The 24706-nt window shown below is 45.7% G+C and overlaps 1 protein-coding gene across 3 annotated transcripts in view; it reads right to left on the minus strand.

Moving 5' to 3' along the window:
* Positions 1–24231, minus strand: part of MICALL2 (MICAL like 2) — a 288759-nt gene extending 264528 nt beyond the window's left edge. The window contains exons 1-5 of one of the 3 annotated variants that reach the window (XR_013833140.1): positions 23455–24231; positions 10903–10951; positions 4669–4810; positions 3123–3301; positions 2407–2528 (exon numbers count right to left, since the gene is read on the minus strand). Coding sequence is in view for 2 of the 3 variants with exons in the window: in XM_079953761.1 (XP_079809887.1) it covers positions 2407–2528; positions 3123–3301; positions 4669–4810; positions 10903–10951; positions 23455–23597 (635 nt within the window). In the remaining variant the exon portion in view is untranslated. The remainder of the gene's footprint in view (positions 1–2406; positions 2529–3122; positions 3302–4668; positions 4811–10902; positions 10952–23454) is intronic. The other 2 variants (XM_079953761.1, XM_079953762.1) reach the window with 2 other exon arrangements.
* Between the last annotated feature and the right edge of the window lie 475 nt (positions 24232–24706).

Raw genomic sequence — 24706 nt, forward strand, 5'->3', positions numbered from 1 at the left:
CAATTTTTTTTACTGGTAACATATTGATAGATTAATTAAGGATCTTTACAATTTTATAATATGCAGAAAAGAATATGTACTGAGAAACCAGAGAGAGTTGCTGAAAGAAGTCTGTGGGGGTGGGAGGGGTTTTTTTGGGGGGGAGGGAAAATGGGGGTGGAAATGCGGATGATGTATTTTTTATAAACTGTTATGTTGAAATTCCTAATGAAAAAAAAACTTTTAAAAAAACAACAAATATGTTTTTTGATATCTGGTGAGAACAAAGAAAGAAATAAAATAATTTGGAACTGTGTGTGGAAAAAATTGTAGAAATAATAATACAATGAGTCTAATCGGAAGCCAAATGTGTTTGTTTTGTTTTGTTTTCCCTTTTTTCTTTTCCCCATTACCCTCATCCCCCCCTTCTTCTTCCCCTTCTCTTTTCTTTTTTGCGTCTCTTTTCTTGCTCTTGCTCTTTTTGATATGTTAAGAAAGAGATAAAGAGATAAAAGTGTAATATGAAAACTTCAGCAAGTTAAAAGTGATGTTGTGTAATTTTTCTATTACGATTTATATATTGTTAAAATTGGTTCATTGTAATGAATTGATGTAGCAACTATTGTGGGTTTTTCCTTTGTTATTGTTGAATTCTAAATAAAGTATTCTTCGAAAGAAAGAAAGAAAGAAAGGAAGGAAGAAAGAAAGAAAGAAAGGAAGGATAGAAAAATGGCAGACAGAGGGTGAGCGCTTTACGCAGAAAGTAGCAGCCCTTAAGATTATGTGTTTTATGAAGTGGAAAATGATAACAAGATTCCACGTTTGTTTCTCAAAATGAACGAGGCAAGTCTCTAGTCCCTTCTGAGTCCAAGTGGTCAACTATTTTAACCAATACAAGATTTCTTCTGTGTCCAGTGCCACAGCTTTCAAATCCCCACTTGGCCGCAAATGAAGATCTCAGGGTGACCCTGGAGTCCAGTCGCTGCCCCTCAGTCTAACCTATCTCACCGGGTTGTTGTGGGGATAAAAGGAGATGGGGGTCTATCTTGTACGCCCCCTTAAGCAGCTTGGAGAAAAAGCGGGATATAAATGCCAATGCTAATTCTAATGCTAACAACAGCGAAAATCTGAACACATTCCGGGAAACAATGTATAATGAAATGAAAAAAATGTTTGTTAAAAAACCAGAAGCTTTCTTATTATAAGTGCAGAAATACAGAAGGAGCTGAAAAGACGGTTTACACCTGCAACGACAGCTGCCAAAATGGAAAGGATGGAAAGACAAAAAGGTCCCAACCAGAGGGGAATAATAATAATAATAATAATAATAATAATAATAATAATAGTAATTTGTTTATACCCCGCCCATCTGGCTGGGCTTCCCCAGACACTCTGGGCGGCATTCAACAAAATATTAAAATACAGTAATGCATCAAACATTAAAAGCTTCCCTAAACAGGGCTGCCTTCAGATGTCTTCTAATGGCAAGTTAAACTGATGGACTATGTTGAGATGGCGAAAATGACTGGAAAAATCAGAGTTCAGGAAGACCAAGATTATAATAAAGACTGGAAGAAATTTATATTGTATTTGGAAGACCACTGTAAACAGTTAAGCTCTTTAACAGGACTTAAATAACGCTTGTGAGTTAACAGAGACTTAAGATATAAATTATTAAATGGAATAAATGGAAGGCATAAAATATGCATCAGGAAATGTTATATGGGGAAGCCATGGAATGGCGGAGGGAGGTCTAAGGGTGAAAGGAAATCTAGTATCTGTTTTTTCTTTTGTTAATTATATTTGATTGAGAATATTTTTTACAAAATTGGAAAACTAATAAAATTTTGTTTAAAAAAAAAAATCCAAACATAGCAGCAGCACGCGACCAGAAAGAAGAGGAACACCCAGAACACTGGAATAAATTTAAAGACTATTTGAATAAATATTGTAATATTAAAGATATGTAACCACATGAAAGAATTAATTAGGCCTAGGACTAAATTAGGATTAAATAAATAAATAAGAAAGTGTGCGATAAGAAAAGTTTGGAAATATGATTATGAATGTGATATGGTTTTATGAAAGAATGATATTGGAAACTGCTATATATAATTACTAAGAAATTCAGATGGAAGAGATTAGAGGAAGTCAAGTAATATGTTTATGAAGATGGATTTTAATTAATTAATAAAGTTTTAGTTTACGTGATGATTTGATGTATTTTATGTTTCATCTTCTCTTTTCTTTTTTACTTTCCCTTTTCCCCTTTTATTATTGTTTACTCTCTCTTTTGTTATGTTTTTGTATGAAAAATACTAAATATTATTGTGGGGAGGGGGGAACCACACAGCAGCAGCAGCAACAACAACAACCCAAACAGAGAAAAGGTGGAAACAAGGTGCGAATGCCACACCTGAACAGTACCTGAAGCAGTTCCTATGATAAAGCTTCCCTTCCACCAGGAGGCGCTGTACCAGGTGGACGTGGTTTCCGCAGGTGGCGCAGTTGCTGCTTCGCATGTTGCTTCTCTCTGCTAAGACACGTCTCTGGGGGAGAAAAAGGCAAGAGAGAAGTGAACCTGAGACCCGACTCAAAGGATCCATTTAATCCCGCCTCCCGTTTCGCACCGCAGCCAATCAGGTGCCTCCAGGAAGTGGACAAGCCGCTGGTTTCCAGAGATACACTGCCCCTAGACGTGAAAGCTCCATTCTTGGCTAGGTAAAGGTAAAGGGACCCCTGACCATTAGGTCCAGTCATGGCCGACTCTGGGGTTGCGGTGCTCATCTCGCTTTATTGGCCGAGGGAGCCGGCGTACAGCTTCCAGGTCATGTGGCCAGCATGTCTAAGCCGCTTCTGGCAAAGCAGAGCAGCACACGGAAACGCCGTTTACCTTCCCGCCGGAGTGGTACCTATTGATCTACTTGCACTTGACTTGCTTTCGAACTGCTAGGTTGGCAGGAGCAGGGATTGAGCAATGGGAGCTCACCCCGTCACGGGGATTCGAACCGCCAACCTTCTGATCGGCAAGTCCTAGGCTCTGTGGTTTAACCCACAGCGCCACCCACATCACATCCAATTGTTGTCGACAGACTCCCTGTCCCTCCGTTTCGCTTCTAGGGCAAAAGATGGTGGATCCGTACCGCTGCCACCGGTGAGTTCTCCTTTGCCAGATTGCGAGAGGCTGGAACGGTCCTGGGTTCGGATGGCGGCAGGACTCGCGGGGGCTTGCTGGGGGCCGCCGGTTCAGAAACAACCTTCTTCCCCATCGGCTCCTCGCTGGGTGCGGAAGAAGAGCGTTTTATGCCAGACATTCCTCCAACTGTTGGGAAAGGAAGGCAAAAAAAAGTCTCAAGAAGGAAGCAGGAAGCAGGACTGACCTAAGGTGGTTAGTCTGATCCTTATGTTTCCCTCCCCTTATGGTTTTGATGAGGCTGCATTTTAAATTGCATTTTAACCTGTATTTTAAATTGGTTTCCCCCCCCCCCCTTATTATGTTTTTACTGTAATTTTACTGTTGTTAGCCACCCTGAGCCTGGCTCTTGCCAGGGAGGGCGGGGTATAAATAAAATTTATTATTATTATTATTATTATTATTATTATTATTAATCAATGCCCTAAACTGAGAAAACGTCAGCAGAACACTAATTGGATCTAATAAGCGGGTGACTGCAGTCTTTCAGTGTAACACAACCTCCTTTGCCAACCTGGTAGACCTCCAAATGTTTTGGAGAGCAACTCCCATCAACCCCAGTTTGGAGAAGACTGGCTTAATGGATGTCACTGGGCTGTCAGGGGAATAAGTAGCTCAGACGCAATGAATAAGACATTCCACCAATATAGTGGCGCCTGGCAAGACGAAAAGAATCCGTTCCGTGAGTCTCTTCGTCTTGCGGTTTAGCGGATTAGCGCTATTAGCAGCTTAGGGGCTTAGCGGATCAGCTGATAAGCGGCTTAGCGGATGAGCTGTTAAGCGGCTTAGCAGCTTAGCGGATCAGCTGTTAAGCGGCTTAGCGGCTTAGCGGATCAGCTGATAAGCGGCTTAGCGGATCAGCTGATAAGCGGCTTAGCGGATCAGCTGTTAAGCGGCTTAGCGGATCAGCTGTTAAGCGGCTTAGCAGACTTAGCGGATCAGCTGATAAGCGGCTTAGCGGCTTAGAAAAAGGGGGGGAAGGAAAAAAAACCCGCAGGAACTCGCAAGACATTTTCGTCTTGTGAAGCAAGCCCATAGGAAATTCGTTTTGTGAAGCACCTCCAAAACGGAAAACCCTTTTGTCTAGCGGGTTTTCCGTCTTGCGAGGCGTTCGTCTTGCGGGGCACCACTGTGCTTTTAAAGCACAATGGGTACCACTTTAAACCATCATGGCTTCCCCCAAGGAACCCTGGGAGCTGTAGTTTGTTGAGGGTGCTGAGCGTTGTTAGGAGACCCCGTTTCCCCTCACGGAACTACAGTTCCCAGAGTTCACTGGGAAGAGGGGTCAATGGTTAAACCACTCTGGAAACTGGTTCTGGGAGGAGAAACAGGGGTCTCCTAACACGCAACAATGACTAACACAGTGACTGAAAGCTATCGCTTCCATCTAGTTGCTAGAACCCTTTTTTTTTTTTTAGCGTTCATGCCAGCTGCGGATCTATTTTCAGACAAAAGCTCTGCAGGAGAAAAGGAAGGGGTTAGGGAAAATTACTTACTTGGCGACCGTCCATGGAAATAGTTATAATATTGGGAGACATAGGTGAGGATGCTCAGTCTGTCAGGGACTTTGAGAGCGACCATGTCCTCAGCGTCCAACAAGGCTGGGATGCCCAGTTCCATTTCGGCCACTTTGAAAGCCTATCAGTCGCAAACAGAGGAGAAAAGGAGCCCTGATGGTTGATTTTTTTTTTAATTTAATAATTTTTATTAAGTACAAATTAGAAAACATACATATCTACAAGAAAAGAAAACACAAAGGAAAAAGAAAATACATATAACCAAGGAAAAAAATTAGAGAATACTTTGCCTCTTTTCATATTTACAGTTATTTATACCTCTATAAAATGCTATTTACAATAAAGGCATGAAATGAAAAATAAGATATCAGAAAAAGGAAAAAAAGAACAAAGAATAAATAAAGTAAAAGAAAAGGATCATAGGTGAAAACTCTGGGACAAAAGAGCAAGGTTTTTAAAAGGCTTTAAATAAATGACAACAGCAAAAACAACATCACTAAGTCAAAGACCATTGTTTCCATCTGCCCACTGCTACCAATGCTGGTAGAAGGTGGTCCTCCTGGGTCTCAACTGGCGACTTTTCATGAAGCTCCACCATCTTGAAGCCATTACAGTTTTACACAGCTGAGCAGAGAGATCTTAAAATCAGCTTCCTGGTTGAGTTTCCTCCGCCCTCCTGATTTGTATTAAAGCTTGGCCTGTTCTAGACTCCCCCTCCCCTCGTTTTCCCAGAGAACAATATCTGTCTTTTCTTTTTCTTTCTTTTTTATACTTTTATTTTGCTTTAAACAAATACAGATAAATATAAACAACCAAAATTACAAAAGAAAAACCCTTAATAATAATAATAATGGAAAAAGCTAAAAAAAACTACAAAAAAAACCAAAGTACATGGCATAAGGGACACGGGTGGCGCTGTGGATTAAACCACATAGCCTTGGACTTGCCGATCAGAAGGTCAGCGGTTCAAATCCCTGCGACGGGGTGAGCTCCCGTTGCTCGGTCCCTGCTCCTGCCAACCTAGCAGTTCGAAAGCACATCAAGTGCAAGTAGATAAATAGGTACCGCTCCAGTAGGAAGGTAAATGGCGTTTCCGTGCGCTGCTCTGGTTCTCCAGAAGCGGCTTAGTCATACTGGCCACATGACCCAGAAGCTGTACGCCAGCTCCCTCGGCCAGTAAAGCGAGATGAGCGCCCCAACCCCAGAGTCGGCCACGACTGGACCTAATGGTCTTTACCTTTACCTTTACATGGCATAAAACATAAGCTATTATGGGAAAGAAAAAAAGAAAGAAGGAAAGGGAAAGAAAAAGGAGGAGAAAGGGGGGGGGGGAGAAAAAGAAAAAGAAAAAACAGGAAAATGAGCCAAAACACGCTTCCGTCAAGGTCACAACAGATCATTATTCTTATCAATTCTCTCTATCTGAATTCCATAGAATCCCTCATCTTGGTATCAGGGAACATTTCCCTATGCGGTATCATTCTAAACAAAACCAGGCCTTTACTGATGAACCCTTATCCCCATGGTAATTATTTAAACATTCCCATTCTTCTTTCACCATCTTTTTAGGTTTATCTCTTATTGCATTCTTTTTCTTTTTAAGGCTTTTATGGCAAGTTGCAGATACAGCAGCTTACTTTTACCCAACTGCTTTAAAGAACAAAATGTAAATATACAGGGCTTATGGCAATGGGGTGACCACCATGGTTTTGGGGAACAGAAAATAAGAACTTTGGGTGAGAAGAGAGACCTCCCACAGCCCCGGCAACCACGTCTTGCTGTGGTTCAGCAGGGTCAGCTACGGCAGGATGAGAGGCGTCCCTTAGTGGCTATACTGCAAGTAGGCTAGCCCAACCCAGCTTGATGTTCTCCAGATGTTGGCTTGGGCTGATGGGGGCTGGAGTTCAACAACAGCTGGAGGGTGTCAGGATGAAGGAAACCGCAGGAGACAATGAAGAGATCTGCTGGTCCAGGTTGCATGTAACAAAAAAAATCCCGTGTTGCAAACACAGACCAACTTAAGTAGTAAGAGGCAACGTGTGGCTAATAATGTTCTAACAACATATATATATATATCACCTATATTATTTCACAGTTCTTGAATAGAGAACATATGGTGGAGATACAGCTAATAAAATAAATCAATATCATATGAACAAAATTGGAGAAGGTATTCAATCAAGACAAACAAGCCTGAAGAAGTGTGCTCAAACCAATAACAAACTTAGTTGGTCTCTAAGTTGCTACTGGAAGGAATTTTTTTATTTTGTTTCAGCTACGGCAAACCAACACGGCTACCTACCTGTAAATAATTTCATAATTATCTGTCTATGTATTTCTAATAGTATTACCAAATCAGCAATTTTTGATATAACTGTAAAAACTACTCTGAAAATTTATTATTTCAAAAATGAAACCTTCATCTGGTTGTGAATATTAAGAATGAGTCTTTCTGTAAAAAAAAAAAAAAAAAGATTTAAATCAAGTCTTACCTTACTGTTTAGGGAAGTTTTTAATATTTAATGCTGTATTGTTTTTAACACTTGATTGGAAGCCGCCCAGAGTGGCTGGGGAAACTCAGCCAGATGGGCGGGGTATAAATAATAAATTGTTATATTATTATATTATTACTGACTAGTGATATAAATCAAGACTTACTGACTAGTGATTTAAATCATGTTTTAAATCGTGATTTAAATCAATTTGAGTTAAATCAGTTTGAGTGTGATAATGTATTTTCCTTGCCAGGAGGAATCTAGGGGTCTGTTTGTATAGATGCCTTTCTGCCTATTCCCGCCTCTGGCCCAGCCCAGCCCAAGCATGAGGCCCCCGAAAAGTCTCCCACATGGGAATGAAGCACCCCAACACTCAGCTGAACTAAAGCCTGGTTTCGGGGCTCAGGAATCGGGAGGCAAAACAAAGCCCAGAGGCAAAGGGATGTCAGAGTGGCATCTTTGCGGCATCATCCCAGCACTCAGTGGAGGGTCAAGAGATCATTGTGGACTTTAGGAAATGTAAATTGAATATTCAGCCACTTATTATTGAGGGGAAATGCGTGGAACAGGTCTCGGTGTTTCGATTTCTGGGAATGGAGTTGAGAGGCGACCTAACCTGGGGAGAGAACAGCAAAGACCTGGTGAAGAGAGCACAGCAGAGGTTATATTTTCTGAGAATCCTCCGGAAAAACAATCTCTCAAATGACCTGTTGATGGCATTTTACCATTGTACTGTGGAGAGTGTATTAACTTATGGTCTGTGTGTGTGTGGTTTGGGAGCTGCACAGTCAGGGGGAAAACAATGCTATCCAGGGTTGTAAAGACTGTGGAGAGAATAATTGGGTGCACTCCACCTTGGATCAAATCTATGCTTCCAGGTGCCATAAGAAAGCGGCAGAGATAGCACAGGATAGTACGCACCCCGGAAATGATCTCTTTCAGCTTCTGCCTTCTGGAAGAAGGTATAGGGTTATAAAGGCCAGGACTAGCCGCCTGAGAAACAGCTTCTACGTTAATGCAATTCTGGTTCTAAACGCAGCATAAGGGGTCTTTGTAGTATAGTGTATTTTAAAATGGGGTTTTAGAGTTTTTAGGGGTTTTCAAATGTTTTATGTAGTTTTATGTAGTTTTTCAATTTCATTGTTCTGCAAAGGACAATGACAATAAAGATATCGTAATCGTAATCGTAAGTCACTAGTCCTCATGGAAATGTTCTCTGGCAGGGACAGGCTGAGGATGAGGCTTCCGAGGCTCGTGCTGAGCAGCGGTGGAACAGATTCTGGGAAGCTCTCCTTGGAGAAGCCGCAAAATCTGCAGCCCATCTTCTTCACAAGGCACATTCCATTCTGAATGCATTCATTCATTCATTCATGCAGCCAGCCCACATTCAGATTTCTGGAGCCAGCACAGAGCCGGATGGGTGGTCCGAATGCCGTGCCTCTGTTGGGAAACATCTGTGCAAGACAACAGCTCCCTTCCCCCCCCCACTACCACGCATGCAGAGATCCAGAAATGCAATTTTTGGTAAACACAAACGAATGAGCAGGGCACGGTCCAGTTTCCAAATGGGAAGGCAGAGTCTAGGGAGAGGTTGCAAAAAAATAAAATATAGAAGCCAGCGAGGTGCAAGGATAGCAGGGTCAAATTGGAGACTGGGGTGATCTTGCAGATAGGAGCCAGGTTTCTGCAACATGCAGTGAGGATTCACAAATGTTGTATGACAGTATTTTAATCGTTAGAAGCAGATTTTGCTGAGTGATTCTATTGCACTGAACCTTTCAGAATTTTGTTTGTATGTCAATAAAGGTTTGAGACAGGTTGAAATCCTACCCTCTCCATTCAGTCATGAAGCTAATAATAATAATAATAATAATAATAATAATAATAATAATGTATTTATATCCCGCCCTTCCCAGCTGAAGCCGGGCTCAGGGTGGCTAACAACATTAAATCCATTCATTATAAAATCAGTTCAAATCAAATTAATAGCAACCATTGGGCTAGAGTTCTGTGAAGAATTACCAAAGGAGGGGGTCAGGCTGTGCCTTGGCCAAAGGCCTGGTGGAACAGCTGTCTTGCAGGCCCTGCAGAGAGATGTCAAGTCCCACAAGGCCCTAGTCTTTTGTGACAGAGCGTTCCACCAGATCGGGGCCACAGCCGAAAAAGCCCTGGCTCTGGCTGAGGCCAGCCTAACCTCTCTGTGGCCCAGGACCTCCAATATGTTTTTGTTTGAAGACCGTAAGGTCCTCCGTGGGACATACCAGGAGAGGCAGTCCTATAGGTACGAGGGTCCTAGGCCGTATAGGGTTGGTTAAAACCAGCACCTTAAACCTGATCCTGTACTCCACCGGGAGCCAGTGCAGTTGGTAAAGCACTGGATGAATGTGCATTCTGCACCTGCTGGAGTTTCTGGGTCAGTCTCAAGAGCAGCCCCACGTAGAGCGAGTTACAATAATCCAGTCTGGAGGTGACCGTCGCGTGGATCACAGTGGCTAGGTCAGGGCGAGAGAGGTAAGGAGCCAACTGCTTAGCTTGGCGGAGATGAAAAAATGCCGCCTTTGTTATAGCTGCAATCTGAGCCTCCATGGAGAGGGAGGTATCGAAGATTACACCCAAACTCTTAACGGACGGTGCTGGCACTAATTGCGCCCCCGCAAGAGATGGGAGTTGCCCCCCATATCGTCCCGACCCAGCCAAAGGACCTCTGTCTTCAAAGCCTACTGGGCAAGTCTATAGCTACCTTACTTCACAGGGTTGCTGTGAAGATAAAACAGGAAGGAGGGCCATCTATGCTGTTCCACAGTCCTCAGAAAAACGTGTGTGTGTGTGTGTGTGTGTGTGTGTGTGTGTGTAGTATTTGTTTGTTTGTTTGTTTGTTTGTTTGTTGCATTTCTACCCCACCTTTCTCTTCAAGGAGCTCAAGATAGCAGGCATGGTTCTCCACCTCATTTAATCCCAAAACATCCCTGTGAGGTAGGTTACCCTGAAAGGCAGTGACTGAACCCCAAGGTCACTCAGGAAGCTTCACGGCCATGTGGGGATTTGAACCCTGGTCTCACAGGTCCTAGTCTGGCCTCGCCACTTGCCTCACAGAAACACATTTCCCCAAATCCATGTGGATACGCTTATTCTTCAATCCTTCACCTCTCCCCCTCAAACAAATTATAAACTTGCAAAACCGCCTTGAGGATCTGGGTGTGTATGAGTGTTGGTGACGGCACAGGCATTGGCCAATAGACACCCCTTCGTGTCCAGCTTTTCCCTCGCTGCAGTTGACCACATTGGAAATCTTGCAGAACTGGTTTTTCAGAGCTCAGACAGAAAAGGGCGGCGCTCTTTGTCCTGAACAGTAAAGGATACTTTCTATACTAGCCCACGGCTCAAACAAATTCCTGGTATTCTTCTCTGGCAGCAGGGCAAACGAGCGGCAGCCTTTGGTTCGATTCAGGGCACACTGCCAAGCATTTTGTACAAAGTGGCAAACGTCGATTAAACAGGTACAGATGGAGTAGTGTTTGAATTGACCCAAAGGCTGCCAGATGCAGGCAGAATGGAAGAAGGGTTAAGCTTCTTGGCAAGCTGTCTAAATTTATGGTCCGTTTGTTTTGATCTAATCTATCCAGGGCCAAAGCATGGGGCAGAGAGGAGGGGCAGAGAGGCACCCTGAGGGCACAGAAAACACAACGTCACAGCAGGAAGCAGAACTGGAAAATCTTACCAACTGGTTGTTTTCGTAGATATTTTCTTTGCTCAGAGCATCGAAGTTTCTGGAAAAGAAGGTCAAAGAGAAGGAAGGTTTAAGCCAAACGAGTGAGACCGGGCACCGAGAACTTTATTCAGTTGGAGAGTGGAGCATGCGATCCTGCCGGGTGCAGGGATCCGAGTTTCAATCCCTGCAGGGATTGTTGCAGGCAAAGCAGCACCCAGCAGGATCGAACCCTCAGCTCCCCAGCTCCGCTCACCACTTGGGGCGCCGTGATCTCGCACGATTTCCTCAGCGTTTTCCCCGGGGCTGTGATCTTGGGCATTTTGAGGCGCCATGCCTGAAAAACACTTTTTCAGGGAGAGATTGCAGCGTGAAATCACAGGAGATCGCAGCACCCAAAATGGCTGTTGTGCCCTTGCAAGAAAGAAAAAAAGGGACAACATCCCAGAATATGGTGTCCTGGTTTTTCCCTTTTGATGCACTGGAGGGTATGGAATGGGGGCCTCCTAAGAATTGTCAGCGCCCTTAACAAACTACAGCTCCCAGAGTTCTTTGCAGGGGGGAAACCATGCCTGTTTAAAATGGCATGGTGCTGTTTTAAACATATGCTGTCAATGTGGCCAGAGAAGCAGGTAGATACATTTATTAAAAGCACCTTCCAAACTTGCTGAGGAACATGAACCGGTGCAGCCATCTCCGAATCCTATAGCAGCCATCCCAAACTCCATGCATCTCCAGAGATCTTGAACTACAACTCCCTTAAGCCTGGGAAACGCTGGCTTGCACTCGCCTCTGATCTCAGACCAAGCCACAAGCAACCAATTGTCCACCGAGTGGGTGAGAGACTCTGTACAGGGATACAGTGGTACCTCTGGTTGAGAACGGGATCCATTCCGGAGGCCCATTCGCAACCTGAAAAGAACGCAAGCCGCGTCTGCGTGTACGTGGGTCGCCGCTTCTGCGCATGCACGTGACGTCATTTTGCGCGTCAGCGCATGCGAAAGCGGCAAAACCCAGAAGTAACCCTTTCTGGTACTTCCGGGTCGCTGTGGGACGCAACCTGAAAACGCTCAACCTGAAGCAAACGTAACATGAGGTATGACTCAAACGCCTTGGTACTCATATAACTTGGAACCCAAACACTGCAAACCCGGAAGTAAGTGTTCTGGTTTGCGAACTTTTTTCAGAAGCCGAACATGCTCCGTTTTGAGTGTTGCGCTTCTATTTTGAGTATTAAACTGAGGTCTGCCGAACATGCTCCGTTTTGAGTGTTGCGCTTCCATTTTGAGTATTAAACTGAGGTCTGTCTGTTTTTGCTACTTATTTTGGGTTTTTGCTTTTGCACCTCTTTTCGTTTTGTTTTTGTGACTGTGTGGAACCCAGTTCAGCTACTGATTGATTGATTGATTGACTGAGTGTGTGACCGCAGTACAGTGGTACCTCGAGTTACAAACGCCTCAGGTTACAAACTCCGCTAACCTGGAAGAGTTATCTCGAGTTGAGAACTTTGCCCCAGGATGAGAACGGAAATCATGTGCCGGCAGCGCAGCAACATCAAGAGGCCCCATTAGTGAACACACGCCTCTAGTTGAGAACAGTTTCAGGTTAAGAACGGACCTCTGGAATAAATTAAGTTCGTAACCAGAGGTACCATATGGTTTATTACTTTCATTTTATGGATCAGTGGTCTTGTTAGAGAGTAAAATTCATGTTAAATTAGGGGTTGTTTTTAAAAGTCTGGAATGGATTAATCCTTTCTTTGGGACAGTGTGCCTTGGTTTTGGAACGCTTTGGTTTTGGAACAGACTTCCAGAACAGATTAGGTTTGAGAACCAAAGTACGACTGTACTGGGAAGAACTGGGCACAGAGAGCTAGCAGGCATTTTCCACAGCAGTTTTAGGGAAGCATGACTCAGCACCAATGAGTCATCAAAAATCAGCTTGAGAACACATTTCCTCCGAAGGCATAGCTGGTTGGGCAACGTAGACGCCGCAAAGCAGCCAAAAACCCACGCTGATCTTTGCTCTTTCCTACTCCGGCTCAAGACTTGAAAGGAAATCATCACCACCAGAGCTTTAAGCTTATAATCCTGCCGCAATTTGGAGGCAGCGCCCTCGCTTTCTCTTTCGTTTCCACCTGGGCATTAACCTTAAGACCCACCTGGCAGGTGCAAAGTTCAGCACGCAAACACAGAGGTTGGGCACGGGAGGAAAATCCCCTGCTGGCTTGCGTGTCCAGCCGCAGATAACTGACAGTCGGGCGATAAAAGGAGAGGTGGAAGAGATGGAAAGAAGATAAAGCCCCTACCAGAGAAGAATGGCGGATGAAGTTGATGGACTATGCTGAAATGGCTAAAATGACCGGAAGAATCAAAAATCAGGAAGACCTTTCCAATAGTTTGACCGGCTGTGCAATGGTTAGAGCAGGCTTCCTCAATCTCGGCCCTCCAGGTGTTTTGAGACTACAATTCCCATCATCCCTGACCGCTGGTCCTGCTAGCTAGGGATCATGGGAGTTTTAGGCCAAAAACATCTGGAGGGCTGAGGTTGAAGAAGCCTGGGTTAGAGGACTGAATCCTGCTTCAAAACCTCACTCAGCCACAAAGTTCACTGACTAGCCTCAGGCCATTTGCTCTGTCACAGCCTATCCTACAAATATAGTAAATGAAACCATAATGGCAAGTAAGTAGCAGTCCTAGTATGATGATGATGATGATGAGGATGATGATGATGATTTATTTATACCCCACCCATTTGGCTGGGTTTCCCCAGCCACTCTGGGTGGCTTTCAACAGAATATTAAAATACAATAGTCTATTAAACATTAAAAGCTTCCCTAAACAGGGCTGCCTTCAGGTGTCTTCTAAAAGTCAGACAGTTGCTTATTTCCTTGACATCTGGCAGGAGGGTGTTCCCCAGGGCGGGCGCCACCACCGAGAAGGCCCTCTGCCTGGTTCCCTGTAACTTGGCTTCTCGCAGTGAGGGAACCGCCAGAAGGCCCTCAGCGCTGGACCTCAGTGTCCGGGCAGAACAATGGGGGTGGAGACGCTCCTTCAGGTATACTGGACTGAAGCTGTTTAGGGGTTAAGGGTCAGCACCAACACTTTGAATTGTGCTCAGAAATGTACTGGGAGCCAGTGTATGTCTTTCAAAACCGGTGTTATATGGTCTCGGCGGCTGCTCCCAGCCACCAGTTTAGCTGCCGCATTCTGGATTAGTTGTAGTTTCCAGGTCACCTTCAAAGGTAGCCCCACACAGAGCGCAAACTGAATTCACTAGTCCATCTTACTTGACGTTTGCACATTGCTACTGCTGCTCTCCAGTTTTCTGAACTGCCCTTTGCTGGAATGTGAGTTTATCCTTTCCTGTACATGCAAACAACACAGATGAAGAGAAGCTGGAAACAGTTGCTGGGTTGTCCTCCGCTCCCCTGAAGGATCCTGCCCCTACTCGCATCTCAGCTCAGGGCAAGGAAGGACAAGGGGTCTGAGGCTGACCCTGAGTCACTGACCCCCCACATGCCTGTGGCAAGTTTCCAGCATCACCATATCAACATCCTGGGAAAGGCTTGACCTGTTGATTTCTGCCTGTCGTGCAAAAAACCCCCACTCAGTAGAAGCCAAGCAATTTCCTCAAGGGCATGCGGTCTCCTCTATCATTTCACAGCTGCTTAAAAAAGGACATTTTTTCAAGCGCAATGTCTCGCTGTAGGCAAGGGGAGAAGCAGCACTGAATAAAATCCCCCCTTCCAACTTCTACACAACTATTAAAGGCACAGGAGTTCAAACAAACCTGCCTGGTGCAGTAATGAAACTGGAGTGGAAATCTAATCAAGATGTTTTATAGATGGTGTTTAACACCTCCCAAAATAGCTAAAATGTATAAGACAAAAACAAATCTGTGCTGGAGGTGTGGTAAAACAGAGGGGACACTTATACATGTTTGGTGGACCTGTAAAAAAATCGAAAGCTTCAGGAATATAGTATTGTTGTTGTTTAGTCGTTTAGTCGTGTCCGACTCTTTGTGACCCCCTGGACCAGAGCACGCCAGGCACTCCTGTCTTCCACTGCCTCCCGCAGTTTGGTCAAACTCATGCTGGTAGCTTCGAGAACACTGTCCCACCATCTCGTCCTCTGTCGTCCCCTTCTCCTTGTGCCTTCCATCTTTCCCAACATCAGGGTCTTTTCCAGGGAATAAAGTATATGACGTGCTTAAAAAAATGTTAAAATATAACTTTATGAAAAATACAGAAGCTTTTCCACCAGCGATAACGGACACAGGTATAGCAAGAGAGGATCAGAAAATATTCTTCTATGCCACAGGAGCGGCAAGGATCCTAATTGCTAAAAACTGGAAAAAAAGAATTTGTGCCAACAAAAATGGAATGGCAAGACAAACTGTTAAGAGTATACTGAACTGGCTAGATTAACAGAGGCAATTAGTAATGAAACTGGAGTGGAAATGAAGGGAAAGCAGGGAGAAGGGAGGGGAATCCCGTATCCTCAGAACAACACCAGGGCAGTGAAAAAAGGATTCCCCCTGCCACAGTTTGAAAGGAAAGTTAATTCCCTGGCCAGGAAGAGAAGAGGCAGGGAGATAAGTTCAAGGAAATGCCTGAGGGAGGTGGGAGGGGCTGGCAGGAAGCAGGAAGAGATACATGAAAAGGGAAAAACCATAAATAAAGGGCTGTGATGCCACTTTAAACAGCTGTGGTTTCACAGAATCATAGAACTGGGGAGGGGACCCCAAAGGTCATCTAGTCCAACCCCCGGCAATGCAGGAATCTCAACTCGATCTTATAGGACAGATGGCCATCCAACCTCTTATTAAAAACCCCCAATGAAGGTTATGGAGATATGGAGATACAGAGGAGCTCAGCCGCCTCTCCTGGCTCGGGCGCAGCTGACCCAGGACAGAGGCAGGAAAGTACTGAGTTCTTTGCCTTTTCTACAGTTTCGGTGAAGACTCACTTTTACTTCTGGATCCTCAGCACAAGAGATTTTTTCCTTCCTCCGCTCACAAATCAGCTTCCAGTTCAGCTCCTCAAAGAATCCTGGGAGCTGCGGTTTTATAGGGTGCTGAGAGTCACTGGGAGACCCCTCTATTGCCCTCGCACAGCTGCAGACAATCTTATTTGGCTACGAGTGATAGCCAAAGGAGAAAGAAGAAGTAGCAGTTCCCAGAGTGGTTCAACAACCAATCCCTCTTCCCAAGGAAATCTGGGAATTGGAGCTCCCTCGCTACATGGGAATAATCATACTGGTCTACCTCACAGGGTCGCTGTAAAGATTATCAGGAAAAAGTATGTGAATTGCTCCCAGCACTCCGCTCTTAAGGTAGATTTGCGGTGTGTGCATGTCAAACATTGGAGGCAATGACTTCAGCTTGTCCATGATAATATGACAGCAGCAATCGCAGATAAGAATGGCTCTCAGTGAACCATTCACAGTGGCATCAGGTGTTAAACAGGGTTGTGTTATCCCCCCAACTCTATTTATTATTTTCATCGCCATGATCCTACACTTTGTCAAATGGAAACTCCCCACCGGAGTAGAAATCATATATTGAATAGATGGAAAGCTCTTTAAACTGAATAGGCTGAAAGCAAAGAATGAGATTACAATGACTTCAGTCATAGACCTTCAGTATGCTGATGACAATGTAGTGTGCGCACACTCAGAGGGTGACCTCCAAACCATCCTAAATACCTTCGCAGAAGCTTATGGAAATCTTGGCCTATTGCTCAACATCCAAAAAACCAAAGTGCTGCACCAACAAGCACAAAACAACCCCTCTGCAGTGTCACAAATCCAACACAATGGTGTAACGTTGGAAAGTGTTGATCACTTCTCTTGCCTGGGGAGTTATCTTTCAACAAGGGCCGACATTCATGCCAAAATTCAGCATCACCTGAGCTCTGCAAGTAAAGCTTTCTCCAGATTGAAGTGCAGAGTGTATGAAGACTGGGACATTCACAGGGAAACCAAAACGCTTGTTTACAAAGCAACCTGGTGCCTTCATCAATGTGGTATTCTCCTGGTGCTCTGGACGACAACCCCCCCCCCCCCGTGCTTGTTGGGGCTTTGGGGAGGTAACAGCACAAAAGATGCTTTTGGGGGGAGCAGCAAGCTGGCAAATGATCTTTTACCGCAACTTAAGAAACAGCATAGAGAGGGTCACAGAAGCCGCCCCACAAAAGCCCACTCCCTATTAACACCAGAGATATGTGTGCATCAAAATCCTGCTCAACTTCACCCAAACATCTCCTTCCCACAGAAAAAATAAAATCTTTTCCTCTATATCCATTATGCATATCAGGCCAGTGGGCAGAATTGACTCAGCTTCTGCTGGTTGTATTGAACAGGCGAGAAGCCACATGGGGCGCTCAGGTCCATGCTTGTGAAACACGGACCACTTATAAATGCCATCTCTAACTCCTTGAAAGATTCCATTGTCTCCAAAAAAGTTTACACATCACTGGGGAAGACAGGCGAACTAATGCCAGTGTACTAGAAGAAGCAAAGATCGCCAGTGTCAAAGCGATGATTCTTCAACATCAACTTCGTTGGACTGGTCATGTTGTTTGGATGCCTGATTATCGTCTTCCAAAGCAACTACTCTATTCCGAACTTAAAAATGGAAAGCATAATGCTGCTGGTCAACAAAAGAGGGTTAAAGACTCTCTCAATGCAAATCTTTAAAAATGTAGTATAAACACTGACAACAGGGAAACACTTGTCTGCAAGCGCTCCAATTGGAGAACAGCCTTTACCAAAGGTGTCGTGGGCATTGAAGATGCTCGAACTCAGGACGCAAGGGAGAAAAGTGCTAAGAGGAAGGCATGCCTGGGAAATCCACACCGTCATCAACTCCTGCCCGGAAACCTATGTCTCCATTGTGGAAGGACATGTGGATCCGGTACTGACCTCCACAGTCAATTACAATCTCACTGTTAAGACTGCGTTCATGGAAGACAATTACTTGGCTAGAGTATTCCTGTCAAGATTCAACAGGCACTTTCCAGAAACAGCTAAAGACATTTTTGATCCGACAGATAGATAAAGGGGTCTTTTCCACTATGCTTCACTGGGATTTTAATCGTGTTGTTTTTTTTTAACAGTTTTTAATTATCTTATGTGCAAATCACCTTGGGACAGTGGTTTAGAAGGTGATTAACAAATTGTAAAAATACCAAGGCAGGGGCTAGCCCTTGGGCGAGCAGATTCTGTTTCACTCCTCCACCCCCCCCACCCTCTCGCCTGCTTTTCCTGAGAAGGATGTGGATGATGTATAAACAGCCAAACATGTGTCAGACCTGTTAGCAAAGCAAGTCAAAACAATAACAGGCGAACAGGCTTTCCATCTAAACTATTTGCTTTAGCCTCCACATTCCAAGGGGTAAGTTTAGCGTCTGTTTGCTGAGAAATAGGTAAAGGTAAAGGTACCCCTGCCGGTACGGGCCAGTCTTGACAGACTCTGGGGTTGTGCGCCCATCTCACTTAAGAGGCCAGGGGCCAGCGCTGTCCGGAGACACTTCCGGGTCACGTGGCCAGCGTGACATCGCTGCTCTGGCCAGAGCCAGAGCCGCACACGGAAACGCCATTTACCTTCCCGCTGGTAAGCGGTCCCTATTTATCTACTTGCACCCAGAGGTGCTTTCGAACTGCTAGGTTGGCAGGTGCTGGGACCGAGCAGCGGGAGCGCACCCCGCCGCAGGGATTCGAACCGCCGACCTTTCGATCGGCAAGCCCTAGGCGCTGAGGCTTTAACCCACAGCGCCACCTGCGTCCCTTTGCTGAGAAATAAACACTGTTTAAACACAGATGCAATCAAGAGAAAGGATATGGGACAAGAATCCTGGCTTTTTTCCAGGAAGGCTCCATTGCAAAGGTCCAGAATCAGATGGGGTCTTAAGAACAGAGCAAAACTTATTGAATCCATCTGCGGATCTAACAGTGAGAGATGTCTGACTGCGGAAGAACCCTCCCTTGGTTTTTAAGCAGACGTTGGGTGGCCATCTGTCCTGGATGCTTTAGCTGAGATTCCTGCATTGCAGGGGGCTGGACTAGATGACTTTTGGAGGTCCCTTCTGAAATAAAAAATTTAAGGTCTTATATATATAATAAATGTTCATAAATGTACCAACCAAGCACGTACATAGATATGTGGACCACATGTCTGGAGCAGCACAGGAAGACTCCCCTGAAACCATTTTGACTCCCAAACTGACCAAATGTTTTCTCTGCAAGGAGGGAGGGGGTGAGGGAATCTTCCCATTGTCTCAGGATTTGGGTGATCACCATCTCAAAGGAATGGCCAGACTACCAGGAAAGGCAGTCAGATAAGGCATTATCAGATAACCTGGCAGATAGGAAAAACAACACCATTCAAATTTCTGTGATGTAGGTATGATGTTTGTGGGGGGTGGTCTTGGGTTACACCCCTTCTGGGATGTATGTTTGATGTGTGGAGGGGTGGTCTTGAGCTCCAGGGTGGGCAATTTAAAATGTCTATATAAGAGCGGGCACACCTTTGTTCTGGGTCCTCCTCCTTTCCTGCGTGTGAGGGGAGCACCCTGTTACAACAGCTTGAATAAAGATCAGGCTTACTAGCTGCTTTGCTTCTCAATATTCTCTGGCTGGCCTCTGTTCTTTTCTCCGACTGATGGAGAACCTACAAAGGACTCTATAAGGGCTCTTGCGTTCCCCATAAGGGAATAAGGGCAGATTTTTGTTTATTACACTTCCAACTCAACATTTCTACGATTCTTTGACCTGTTGGTGCTGAAGACAGAGGAGAGAGTTGGGTAGAAGCAGTGATGTAGCTTGACCGCTCAGCTGTCTCCTTTCTCATTTCCCACTAGTTTCTTCGTCAGAGTCAGTCATATGGAAGGAAGTGGGACAAGGGCGGCACATTATGCCACAGTGGCTCAGACAGTCATGCATAACCTCTGAGTTCATTCATCATGTGTGTTTGGGGTTTCAACAGGGATGGCGTCATCCGGTGGGCGAAGTTTGGTTATGAGCGATTCCTTTGTCTGGCCGGGGTTTTGCGGGAGTGGAGGGTGATATAATGGACCCTCGACAAGCCTGTGGAAAACCTCTTAGTTTTCTTAACTCCCAAGAGAAGGCAGTTCCTTTTCTTGCTTCTTAATCCTTTTGCTCCTGCAATTGACTTACTTGGAAGAAATGGAGGAGGAGGGGCTGGATTTTGTTATTTATTATTTAGAATTCCATCCTGCTTTTTGTGGGCGGCAACTGCCAATCTGAATTAATTTTGAAGCTTCGGGAGACGAACAGTGAACTTATTGGCTTTGGGGGAATGCATGCAGCCCTAGTGTGAATCTAGGGCAAAACGGGGGGGTGGGGGGTGAACTTGCTGAAATGGGAGGGGCAAGTTGTGCTGCGCAGCCCCCACTCAGGCACTCCCTATTGCAGCTGATCTCACCAGGGCTTGCTGTGACCGCCAATCAGCTGGTTGGACCATCAGCTAGAAGGGGCCATGAGGGTCATCTAGTCCAACCCCCTGAAATGCAAGAATATTTTGCCCAGCGTGCGGCTTGAACCCATGACCCAGAGATTAAGGGCCTCATGCTCTACCGACTGAGCCATCCAGGGGATTGTAGAGTTTCAGAAAAGGGCAACCAAAATTATCGATATTCCACACTAGGGATCATTAGGGGAAAGAGCTGAAAAGAAAAATGCTGGTATCGTGACACCATGATGCAAATCTCAGGTGCAACTGCATTTGGAATTCCGTGTAGGGTTCTGGTCACCTCAACCCAAAAAGGAGATGGAAGAGTTGGAGAAAGTTCAGGAAAAGGCAATGCAGATAATCAAGTTACAGATAGGTAGCCGTGTTGGTCTGCCATAGTCAAAACAAAATAATGGAAGGAATTTTTTTATTTTGTTCAGATAATCAAGGGGATGGATCAACAACTTTACAAGGAAAGGCACCAGAATTTGGGAGTTTTTTGTTTAGGGAAAAGGCAAGTAAGCATAGAACACTATTGAGTAAATGGTCTCTCCCAAAGTGTTAGAATGCCACAAGTAATTTAGTAACAAAACACAACATGTGTTATTTTTATATGATATATTTATACAAATGCATCCATTTACAACATACGATGTTATTATTTGTGGGGCAAAATTTTTAAAGAAAAATTCTAGCCCCAAAGGGGGGATAATGTGATAGGAATTTTATGGTCTTAGATATATGGTAATGTTCATAACTGCACATACATAGATCAACACAGGAAGACCAACCTGGAACCATTTGGATTCCTAAACTGACCAAATCCTTTCTCTGCAAGGTTAAACTGGAAAAGCCTCCCCATTGTCTCTTTCCTCACAAATCCTGTCTCAAGGATATGTCTGAATAAGGTGTGAGCCTGTGACCTGGCCCAGGAAATAAGTATTTTACCACTACAAAAGAATGGCCAGGCTCCCCAGGCAATCCAATCAAGTAACTTGCCAGACAGGAGATAAACTGTGACAGGAGAAAAACAACATTTAAATTTCTGTGATGTAGGTGGGGGATGTATCTGAGGGGTGGTCTTAGGTTACACCCCTTCTGTGATGTATGCATAATGTTTCTGGGGGTGGTCTTGATCTACAGGATGGGAATTTCAAAAGTCTTTATAAGCCCTTGCACGGCATTTTGGGGTGTCCTCCTCCTCCTCCTTCTGTGTGTGAGGGGAGCACCCTGTTGCAACAGATCAATAAAGATCAAGCTTACTAGCTGCTTTGCTTCTCAATATTCTCTGGTTGGCCTCTGTTATTTTCTCCTACCAATAGGGAACCTATGTAAGGACTCTATATGGGCTCTTGGATACCCCATAGGGGAAAGGGCATATTTTTACAACAAGTTAGAGGGGATAAGATACGTACAAGTTTATAAAAATTATGCATGGCATGAAGAAAGTAGATAGATAAAAGTTTTGCTCCCTCTCTCAGAATACTAGAGGGTATCCAGAGAAGCTGAACATTGGAAGTTTCAGGACAGACAAAAATAATTTATCCACATAGTGCATAGTTAAATTGTGAGGTTCCCTACTGCAAAATGTGATAATGGCCACTAACTTGGAAGGCTTTTAAAGCAGATTGCAGAAATCCATGAAGGTAAAAGCTATCAGCAGTGGCTAGCCCTGACATCTCTGTATTATCACTTTTGCTTTTAGGTGAAAAAACTTGTTCAGATCTCACCTCTGTCCTGAATTCCCTCGGGGGGAGTTTGGCAAGTCACCCTGCAGGCTTCAGCCAGCACTAATACCACCCCTACCTCACAGGGTTGTTGTACGGATTGTCAGGACAAAATTAATGAGCATGTTTTTAAAACCACCCTTCATCCGGCTTGACTCCAGGGCAGGTTACAGGTTTGTTTGTTTGTCTGTTTTTAAGAACACAAGACGAAACTGAGGGGGAAGGAGCAGGCAAGTACATTTTAAAAGTGCAAAAGAACTTTTTCAAAGGCTGAGCAAACAAAAAGGTGGTGGTTTTTTTTACTTGGCACCTAAAAGAAAGCCGTGGTGCTGCCAGGTGAGCCTCAGGGGACGGCATCCCATAACAGAGGAAGAAAGCTTCTCTCACTAAGCACCACCCACTTTGCTTGAAAAGGGAAGGCACAAACAAAGGTGGACATTGGAACATGATTTCAGAGCAAAGGCAGATTGATAAGGAAGCTTATTGGATCAACCTGGATGTTTACAGGTTAATGAATGTGAAACTCTATGGACCAAAGCAGCCTCCTGCAAACTGCTGCCATCCATTAGTTGTTGGGCTCCAACTCCCATCAGCCTCAGCCAGCATGGCAAATGGCCATGGGGTGATGGGAGTTGTGGTCCCCAACATCAGCAATTACTACTACTTAAAGATATCCCCGCATCATATTTTCTGATCAGAGCACTTTGACATTTCATCTAGCGTAGGAACAACTTTGGACCACAAACCCCAGCTGATCCTGCCTTTTGGAGACATGAAGAAGTTGCCACCAACACCACCTATATTATTATTATTATTATTATTATTATTATTATTATTAATTGCTTTAAATATCCTGCCTTTGCATGGTTTTCCCTGCCTCCTCATTTAATCCTCACAACAACCCCGTGAAGCAGACCAGGTTGAGAATAAGTGCCTGTTCCAAGATATAGCTCAGTCAGTTAGTGCATGGTGTTGATAATGCCAAGGTTGCAGGTTTGATTCCTGCAGCTGAGTATTCCTGCACTGCAGTGGGTTAGACTAGATGTCCCTCAGGGTCCCTTCCGACTCTCTGATTCTATGATTTATGGCCAAGAGAACCCTGGCCTTTGTCCAACACTCTAACCACTGCACCACGCTGGCTTAAGTCTCTGGTAGGCTGCATCTGTCCATGCAGATTAGCTATTCCAGCAGACCCCCCTCTGAAAGCTCTAACTGCCAGAAAATTGCCATCCTGCCCTCATCGCCCCCAGCGCTTTGCTAGGGTTCTTTGCACAAACACACACCAAGTCTTTAATTGCAAGGGGGTGAGACCCTTAAGGCAGCCCATTCCCCAGCTCTTTCTCCCTCTCTCTGTAGCACTCACATGAGATCCGGCCTGTGCCGATGAAGAATGGCACAGAAGGCCAAACCGTCCCGGAAAGAAGTGGTCATGTTGGTGATGCTGACGTCCCGGTATCCTTGGCACTGTTGCTTGCACCACTGCTGGAGGGCTTGGATAGCTGCCATCTTGGAGGGGGGCGATGAAAATACGAGGAAGCGATGGAGAAGGAGGAGAGAGCGGTTCAGAGCCCCTCGCCTTGGCTTCTGGGCTGCTCAGCGCAGGATTGGAGACGCTGGCGGTCTTCCGAAGCGCGCCGCCGTCTAAAGCTCTCCCCGCCCCTATCCAGCCCCCCAAGTCGCCCCGCGCCCTCCTTTTTCCATAGCAGGAGGCGAGGCGAGGAAAGCTGCGGGCAAAACTGTCTGAAATCCCAAGCACACGTGTCTAGCAGCGGGGCAACGTCTGGTGGCCAGCCACGTCGCGCGTTGCAAAAGGTGCCAAATTGTTGTGGGGCGCGGGGCGGGCACTCTGTGCGGGAGACCCTCCCCAAATCCGGCGCCCGGGAAGAGCAGCGCCGGCGCAAATCCAACCCCGCTCCCGATCGGTGGAACGGAAAGCGGCCGCGGCGCTTCCGACGTGCGCCAAGACGCGCGACCTCTCCAAAAAGTACCCCAGAGGCGCCCGTAGGAGCGGGCGGCCGGGCGGCCGGGCGGAGGGAGCCCCGTAAGGAGCGATCGCGTCGGTGAAGCTACGCCGGGAAAGCCGGAGAAACTCCAGCCTCCGGATCTGTGGGAAAGAAGAGGCGGGGAGGGAAAGGAAAACTTCGGCGGCGGGGGGAGCCGGGGAGCCAATGGCCGAGTCTGGAGCGCAGGAGGGCGGGGAGCGGGACGAGACCAGCCCAACTCCGCCTCCCGGACCTCCCCGCTCTGCCCTTCCTGGCTGCTGTCGGGCCTCCAGCGGCGATCTTCTGCGCGTTTACTCTCCGGTGCGCTCGGGAGTGGTCCAGTGGGGTTCCCTGGCCTGATCCTATGCATGCTTACTCTGGAGTAAGGCGCGCTTCGCGCAGTTGAGAGGATCTGGTCCCTGCAAAGGATTCCCAATGGCGGGGCGAGGGCCGGATCCTGATTGCACTTTCTCAGAAGTAAGCTCCTAGAGTCCTATAGGACGTCCAGCCCGATCCTGTTGTCCAACAGGAAAACGATCTAATTCTAGATCATTTATGATTTTTTTTTAAAACACAGGGCTCGGCTGGGGGGAGCTGTCCATTTATTCCTACTTTTGGCTTCCTGCTTCTTAA

Source organism: Podarcis cretensis (genome assembly GCF_951804945.1).
Source record: "Podarcis cretensis genome assembly, chromosome: 14".
Taxonomy (NCBI): Eukaryota; Metazoa; Chordata; class Lepidosauria; order Squamata; family Lacertidae; genus Podarcis; species Podarcis cretensis.